This window comes from Crocuta crocuta, unplaced genomic scaffold (genome assembly GCF_008692635.1).
Source record: "Crocuta crocuta isolate KB4526 unplaced genomic scaffold, BGI_CrCroc_1.0 scaffold382, whole genome shotgun sequence".
NCBI lineage: Eukaryota > Metazoa > Chordata > Mammalia > Carnivora > Hyaenidae > Crocuta > Crocuta crocuta.
In genome coordinates this window covers 978,064-986,471 of record NW_027531873.1, presented here as the reverse complement: position 1 = coordinate 986,471, position 8,408 = coordinate 978,064, and the positions used below count along the sequence as shown (strand labels likewise).

Below are 8,408 nucleotides of genomic sequence, written 5' to 3'. Positions count from 1 at the left end.
GAGCGAGGGGTGGGGTGTGAGAGGGAGCCCCGCGGCCCTTCCCCGGTCCCGAGGCGGCTGGCTGCGGTCGGGCGACAGTGAGGGCGGCGGGAGCGGGAGCCGGCCCAAGTGGCTGCTGGTGAGAGTCTAGGCCTCCTTCGCCTGCCTTGGAGGGTGCTGGTGTGTCTCAGGCGCTAAGGTAATAGAGCACCCCTAAATCGAAGGTACTCACCCCACCCAACCTCTCCTGGATGGGGCAGTAGCGGGCGAAGTGAGCCCCAACCCAGCCTAGACGCAGCCACTGCTGGAGGACTCAGGCCTATCCACCTCTAGTTCTTTGGGGGCTGGGACCAAGTTCTAGATTGTGGGTTAGAAGAAGGGTCATCACCTCCAGGAGGGGACTCCCAGGACTTGCACCCTTGGATGTAGCCAGGCTGGAGGCAGATGGGCAGAAAGGGCCGGCCTGGTGACATTAGCACTCCCTGGCCATCTGCCATCTGCCTGGCGTGGTCTGATCCGCAGCTGACCCCTCCCTACCCTCCGGGTCCACCATAGGCTCAGCCCCCATTGTTTTATTACCTTTGCCTCTGTCTGTTCTTTTGGGAACAGCCCAGCCTCTTCTGTGCCTTTGGTGTGGGGAGGGTGCTGCTGTGCCTGAGCACTGTCCTTCCCTGGTTCCTGCAGGACCTGAGGTGCCCAGCTCACACTGTGTCTGGCTAGGACCCGTCCCTGCTCTTCATCATCACTGTCCTTGGAGTCACAGTGGCCCTGAGAAACATGAACTCAGGGAAGAGACCTATCACCTTACAGGACTCTGAAACCAAGTACCCGCTGCCTTTGATTGAGAAAGAGGTAATGGAGTCAGCCCACCCCTTCCACTGTCAGCCTGTGAAAGAGAAGAGGATCAGAGTGGTAGGGGATGTGCTGGCTGAGGAGGCAGGGCAGGGGGACAGGCGTTTGTTTCAAGGCCTCCAGTTTGCTCCCCACTGCCTCTGTGTGTGTGTGTGTGTGTGTGTGTGTGCGCGTGCCCACGTCTATGTGTGCTGGGATGGTCCCAAATAGAACTCTTTTCTTAGGCACCTGACTTGCCCAGAAAGGCTTCTAGAAAGCTGACAGTCTGCCTCTGTTTTCTGTTTTATAGCAAATCAGCCACAACACCCGGAGGTTCCGCTTTGGACTGCCCTCACCAGACCATGTCTTGGGGCTTCCTGTAGGTGAGCGGGGTTTGGTATCATCACCAGGACTGGGCCTTGCAGGCTCTGCTCCTCTCAGAAACTCAGCTGGGGGGTAGCGGCCGCCCTGTTATCTTTTCTAAGACAGATGAGCTCTAGAGAGGTAGAGAGGTAGGCCTGGGGACAGTCCATTTCTCTTCTCAGTGTCTGATTTGGGCTGACACAGAAGTGATGTCTCAGTGAGCACTGAAAAGAAGTGAATCTAGAATCAGGAGGTCTGGGATATCATCACAGGCTCCTTGCTGTGCAACCTTGGGCAAGTCCTTCAACCTCTCTGAGCCTCAGTCTCTGAAATGGGGTTTCCCGGGCCTGCCCACCACTTGGGTTGGTAAGGCAAAGTGACTGATAGATGAGAAAATTCAGAATGTGCCAAGTGCCATGTACATGTGAGGGGTGGAAGGAAGTGATGTTTCCCTGCAGTCAGGAGAAAGGCCCAGAATGTGTGGAGAGGACAGAGTTAGAGGTGGAGTTAGGTGTGTCTTCCCCACACAGTGTGGCTTTTCAGCAGGGGCCTCAGGTCCACACAAGGAGGGACCCATTGTGAACACCAGCCCTAGCGGTCCTAGAGTTCCGAGGTGTCCCCTTTCTGGTCTGTAACACCACCAGGCACCCAATTCCGTGTTGGTGAGGTAGAAATCCTTGGCTACGACCACAGCTTGGGGATTCAGAGCTTTGTACAAATCGCTAAGTGCTCCTTGCCAGCCTGGTGGAGATCCTAATCCATGACCTCCTTGTCCTGTGCATGTGGGACTAAACCCTGCCCTCTCCTCTGTCAGCTGATGAAATGACTCGCCAGGCAGTCAGCCTGGCCTGAGCCTCCTCGCTGATTCCTCTCTGTCTCCATCCACAAGAGCTCAGTGTCCGTCTGCCTTCCAGCCCTCTGCCTGGTCTGTGGAGTCAATCCTATTGGCAAGAAGGCTAAAAGAATGAAAAACTTAGAGAAATAGAAATTTCTTAGAACCTGCCATGACCCACCCTCTCCTGTGCCCTGGTGCAGGTGGTGCAAAGTTAGTGTGACAGGTAGTTTAGAGGCTTCTGGGAGAGTCTGCTATGAGGACTCAGTGATCACAGATGCTTTCCATGTCAGAGGAAATACAGCAGGTTAGACATGGGGTGAGCCAGGCAGCACAGACACGGCAGGCCAGGCCCAGAATGGCTGCATTGGAGAGAGACTTTCTGAGGACTCCAGGTTCACATGTGTTCTTGGAAGGAAACTGCCTCAGGCATTTATTTCTGCGCATCCCTGATGCCCAGCCAGGCCTCAGCCAGAGTCACTGAACCTGTCTTTTCTTCCTTCCCTTTCTTTCTCTTCCCTTCCTCTTCCCTTCACTTGAATTCTGGTATAGCGCCTGTCCTTTCTTAACCCCGATTGTTTGCACCTCAGGCTTCCGGGCCTCTTCACAGACCCTGAGGACTTTTAGGGCTTCCTCTTCTGCTGCTGCAGCTCCTCCTGCTCTTCCTCCTCCTCCTTTCTGTGTCTCCCCAGGTCTCTGGTTTTGTCTGCACATCCGCTCCATCTTTTCCGTGCATAGTTTCTACTCCCTCAGATGGCACAAAGCTTCGTCTGGCCTCTGTCACTTAGCATCTGTTGACGGTAGCTCCTGCCCTCGTCACTGCTTGTCTTAGTCACCAAAGCTCCCACTTTAGATCTCTCAGCAATCTGAGTGGCCACACCTACTATGTGACACCGGGCTGTAGCCACCATCTGTAGGTCTCTGGCCATACCTGGTCCATTCGATTTGACCCAGGAGGGGTAGAATTCCACGGCTCGAAACTTTACTGCTCTTGCTCTTGCTGCCCCTCGAGCAGAGCCATTGGCCAGAAAGACAGAACACCCTTTCTAGAACTCCTGGTCTGCAGTATCCAAATCCCGGGGCCCAGCTTGCCTGTGAGCCTAGTGCAGCTCGAGCAGCAGGAGACAGATGAGGGGGACGTGATTCATTCACAGACCCCACTGATCCACTCAGGCTGAGAAGGAATGACTTTGTGAAGGCAACATATTTTGCTTTAAAAGGGAAGCACTCCTTTCTGTTATTTTTAATACTCAGCCTCCAACTTTAATGAACTCTTCCTGTTCCAGAGAGTACTCTGATGACAGTGAGCGTGCACTCACGTGAAGCTCACACCCCTGGGATGGTGGCAGAGCAGGTGAATCACCCCCCACTCACCCAGAGAGGTGACATGACTTGCCCAGGGCAGCATGTAGAGTGACGAGGTCAGGCCTGGGACCCAGGCATCCTGGATCTGGGCTCCTTGTCTGCGTGGCCCTGCCCCATGCACCTTGACACATGCACCCACTTCCCTGAAGCTAAGTCCTGTGCGGGACTCCTGGGTCCTGTTTAGGCCAGCTGTGCTCAGATTTAACACCGGATGCTTTTTCTGCAGGTAACTATGTCCATCTCTTGGCCAGAATTGATGGTGTTCTGGTGGTCAGGGCTTACACGCCTGTGTCCAGTGATGATGACCAAGGCTTTGTGGATCTGATTATTAAGGTAAATGGTGCCTGCTGTGTCCGGCTGCCTCACCCTTACAGGCCTATTGAAGGTGGTCGGGTGGAGGGGGCCTCGTGTCCTGGGAAAGACCTTCCGGCACCGTCATTGAACAGTGTAGCTGTTGGTTTGGCAAAGTCGTAAGGGGTGCTGAGAGCAACTGTGAGCACAGAGGATTTTCTCTGCAAGGTTTCCAGGGGCAAATGGAATTTTGAGTTGTCTGCAGCCATGGCCTCAGGTCTGAGAGTGTGAGAACCAGGCTGCTTTACTTTTTAGATCTACTTCAAAAATGTACACCCCAATTATCCAGAAGGGGGGAAGATGACCCAGTACTTGGAGAACATGAAAATTGGGGACACCATCCTTTTTCGAGGGCCCACAGGTCGCCTGTTCTACCATGAGCCAGGTACTGGGGTGGGGGTGAGGGGGTGAGGGGAGGGGTTACACTAGGCTTCCCGCCAGGAGGAAATCAATTCCTGTGGTTGTGTTAGAAAACGTCTCAGGTTTGGGTCACGTGGACTTGTCCTTGAAGTCTTCATACATTCATTCGACACTCACACTTGATGAGATGTAAGCTTCATTACGGTAGGGAGTGCTGGTGTGTTTCCTCACCACTGTCTGTCCAGCACAATGCCTGATACACGAGGTGCCTGCTGTGCAGAACGGATGGATGGATGGATGGCATCCACACTCATTCACTTACTCATATGTTCACCACCGACTCACTCTTTCCCTGCTGTGGCTGAGCGTGCCCCCCTCCCTCCTCAGAAGAAAAGGTCCAGCGAGTCCTGAAGGAGGCCCAGCCTCTGTTTCCACCTTGTGCACTAGGGCACCGGGACTGGTGGAATGGGCCACCCTGACTGGCTTCTCCGGTTCAGAATGGTGTAGCCACTTCCTCAGGTGGACTTTCCTCCGGGGAGTCCCAGAGAGAGTCTGGGATCTTTGGCAAGCTCTCAGGCAAGAGCCGCAGAATTCAAAAGTATCCTCTGTGTTTCCAGGGCAGCTTTCAATCAAACCATCCAAAACCAGTGAGCCTGAGGAAACAGTAGTCGGTCACCTGGGAATGATTGCTGGGGGCACAGGTAGGGGGCTTCTGGGGCTTCATCCACAGCGTGGGTCCCGAGAGCTTTTTAACTTTGGACTCATTTGATGCTGGAAGGGGTGGCATGGGAGACCCTCCCCTAGTTGTTTTATATGCGAGTGTAGGGTTGATGATAGGCCTGGAAACCAACCTTGCATTCGCTGCTCCCCTTCCCCAATGTGGTGGCTGCCCCAGGAAGTCAGGCAGGGGACCATAGAAGGGTCTGGGGACCGAGTCTGAGTAGGCCCACACATGGTCCCCCAGGGGATCCTGGGTCCAGGTCAAGCCTGATGCTCCCCCATCCCTTGAAAATGAGTGCCTGAAAGAATAGAACAAATGTGTAGGAACACCTACAATGTGCCAGGCACCATAATGGGCACTCGTAAAATGAACACATTTACTTGTCATTAATTCTGTTTTACAAATGGGGACACGCAGCCGGGCACTTGACTCACCGTGGTCAGACAGCAAGTGAGGGAGCTGGGCGTGCAGCCCACTTTCAGTTCCGAGCCAGTCTCCTTCCATCTTGCCACAGGAAAGCAAGAAAGGGCCTTTCGACTTATTGCTGCATTGGAGGGGGAAACCAAAAGGGGGGGCGGTTTTCCACTTTGAATTTTGGGGGCAGACATGAGAAAAGTAGGCCTGCAGCTAAGGAAGACCATTAACAGACCAGGGACTGTAGGCACCAGAGAGGGAGAGCGAGCAGCTAGCCGTGTCCCGCCTGTTGCCATTCCAGGGATTACGCCCATGCTGCAGCTCATTCGCCACATCATCAAGAACCCCAACGACAGGACCAGGATGTCCCTCATCTTTGCCAACCAGGTCAGTTCTGCCGAGTCAGCCCTGAGCTCGCAGGGGTGGGATGGGATGTTTGCTGAGCAGGGCCTCTGCCTTCATGCCTCCCCCGACTGAGCTGTCTCCCTGCTCCGGTGCCTGCAGCCTTGGGGGAGGGCCTGGATTTCCATTTTATTGTTTTTGTTTTTGTTTTGTTTCTTTAACTGTGTGTCCCCACAGCCACCCTAAGTACGAAGCTTTCCTTCCTTTCTTAATATGTAATTCTGGTTTTCTGAGTATAAAGTCATAGATAGCCTCAGTTGAAATTTCAGAAAATACAAAAATGTATAAATATTTGACTTTTCTCCTTTCTATACAAGCCATATATTTGCAATTACATACACACACACACATATATATGTTGCTTTGTGTTTTCACTCAACATTACCACATAGGCACTTCCTTCTCATCAAAACTCTTTAGATATATTTTCATCAGTCTGTATCAAGTTGCACTGTAATTTACTACATCTTCGGCATCCAGACTGTTTTCAATTTTCCCAGTTGTAAAGGATGCAATATTGCCTAGGCTTGATGCCTTTTAGATTATATTCTTAAACAGAATCCCCGAAGTAGGATTGCTGGTGCAAGAATCGCAAAGAGTTTTAAGATCCAGGTCCTTTGTGTGGTACCTCTGAGCCTGGGCCAGGTGTCTTGTGGCTTTGGCTCCCTTTCCCCAGATGAAGCTCCAGCCTTTGCCTTCCTCTCCCGTAGCTCCCCAGTGCTGTTGTGTTAGGTGCGGTCTTCTATTGTACGGCCTTTGCCCCTTGCACTCCCTGCAAGAGGTCCTGGGCCCACCCCAAGCTCTGTCCAGCCCAGCAGGTTAGCCTGGTGCTCCGTGTGGATGGGGGCGGGGGGCTGGACCATCAGAGTGAGGCCACCCTGTCCGTGCTCAGCCGTGTCCTTCCAGCTGAGGGCAGTGCCCGCCTCTGGGGCACAGCCTACCTCCTCCACCCATGAGAGGGCTGGTAGTACAAGAAGTGCAGGAGTCACGGTGACAGCACTCAACTAGAGCAGGGGCAGCTTGGGCACATGTGTGCTGACCCAGGGACAAGCAGGATGTCCCTGGAGGGGCTTTGCTCATGTTGCTTCTGTTCTAGGCAGAGGAGGATATCTTGGTGAGAAAGGAGCTTGAAGAAGTTGCCAGAACTCACCCGGAACAGTTCAGCCTGTGGTACACCCTGGACAGGCCTCCTGTTGGTACGATCCCCCTTGTCACCACTGTGGGGTAGCTCCAACCCTTGACCCGCCTCAGGAACTAGGCCCTGGGTTTGTTTGGTTTTTGGGACTGTGCTTGGGGGCTGAGACTGTCAGCTCTGTCTCCACATGGGAAATGGAGGAATGTGAGGGAGAGAGGACTTGGGATGACCTGCTTGTGAGAGCAGTCAAGGGCACGTGTCTGATATCTCAGCAGCACTCCATACATGTGCTGAACCTCAGGAGGGACACAGAGGGACACTGAGTCACTGGGTCAGTCTGAACGCCCAGTCCATGTTACACTCGGCACAGCATCCCACAGAGATATCATACACGCTGCATCTAATATGGCCATTGATCCCTCCTCCCTTACCACCCAGACTCTCCTGGATAGCAGTTATCACATGCTAAGCCCCAGCCAGCTGCTGCAACCCTAGCCAGCACATGGCCACCACCACGCGCAGCGCACCGTCCATGGCTGTCACTCTCTTGTGGCACTGAGCTGCACCTGCCTTGTCATATAGCTCACTGCCCAGCAGAGGGTGTCCCCCAACTGAGCCACAAACCCCAGCCTGCAAGGTCCCAGATCATGGACCTTGATTCAGACCACACCTTGCTATTGTGTTCTCCATCCCTGACAGTGCAGGCAGCATCAGACACCTGCTGGGGGCCTCAGGGTCCCCACAGTGAGCCTGGGATCTGGGGTGGATAAATCTGAGGGCTGCCTGAGCCTACCACGTCCTTAACTTTGTGGCTTCTCTACAGAGAACAGCAGTGCAGGCTTCTGAGCCTTGGAGAGCAGCCTTGCTTCCCTCTTTAGGGAGGGGGGCAGGTAGCTTGGGGTCAGGGACTCCACCTGGAACCCCCACAGCTTTTTTCTACTTCTGCTTCATCTCAGGCTGGAAGTACAGTTCAGGCTACATCACCGCTAACATGATCAAGGAGCACCTCCCTCCTCCCGGGCAGTCCACCTTCATCCTGGTGTGTGGACCCACGCCCCTGATCCAGACGGCTGCTCACCCGAACCTGGAGAAACTGGGTTATACCAAGGACATGATTTTCACTTACTAATAGCGCCCTTGCTCTTAGCACCTCTGCCTGGTCCCTTTCCTGTGTTTCAGAGTGAGCTCCACATCAGCACATTAAAGTGGTGCATGTTCACAAGTGCCTGCAGTGCACCCTTGTGCACATTGCTCCTCTTCCGGGTGTGGGCCTACGAAGCGTTCAGAGGAGGGAGACAAACTGGTTTCTGAGGCTGCCTTGCTTGGGAGGCTCAGTTCGTAGCTTTTCCCATAGGTGAGTGAAATAAGCTTCAGTACAAAGCAGACAGCTCATGAACTAGGGCTTTTGGGGCACCTGCTAGGCAGTTAGATGGCCTTGGCCAGCCCTACATGTCTGTCCCTAGGAGGTCAGGACTGGCAAAAGTGCAGGGGCAGAATTCCAGAAGAAGCCAATGGAGTCACATCAGCTCCCAATCTCTTGAACACCCCTCTTCAGGGTGTTCTGTACGAGAGGGCCCAGGTACCCTCCACGTGGATTCTTCCTTCCTTTGTGGCAGATTCCCAAAGTGGGAATGATGTTCAAATGTATTAGGGCA

General features: G+C 53.7%; 2 protein-coding genes across 3 annotated transcripts in view; both read left to right on the top strand.

The window, feature by feature from the left end:
* Positions 1–130, top strand: part of OVCH2 (ovochymase 2) — a 35,021-nt gene extending 34,891 nt beyond the window's left edge. The window contains exon 16 of the mRNA XM_077772892.1: positions 54–130. Coding sequence (XP_077629018.1) covers positions 54–130 — 77 coding nt within the window. The remainder of the gene's footprint in view (positions 1–53) is intronic.
* Positions 1–7,978, top strand: part of CYB5R2 (cytochrome b5 reductase 2) — an 8,119-nt gene extending 141 nt beyond the window's left edge. The window contains exons 1-9 of one of the 2 annotated variants that reach the window (XM_077772887.1): positions 7–178; positions 664–831; positions 1,121–1,193; positions 3,597–3,703; positions 3,977–4,106; positions 4,699–4,782; positions 5,518–5,603; positions 6,715–6,814; positions 7,710–7,978. In XM_077772887.1, the coding sequence (XP_077629013.1) occupies positions 757–831; positions 1,121–1,193; positions 3,597–3,703; positions 3,977–4,106; positions 4,699–4,782; positions 5,518–5,603; positions 6,715–6,814; positions 7,710–7,882 (828 nt within the window). In that variant the 5' untranslated portion in view covers positions 7–178; positions 664–756 and the 3' untranslated portion in view covers positions 7,883–7,978. Of the gene's footprint in view, positions 1–6; positions 179–663; positions 832–1,120; positions 1,194–3,596; positions 3,704–3,976; positions 4,107–4,698; positions 4,783–5,517; positions 5,604–6,714; positions 6,815–7,709 lie in introns of those variants that run through there. The other variant, XM_077772888.1, reaches the window with a different exon arrangement.
* Positions 7,979–8,408: the final 430 nt, after the last annotated feature.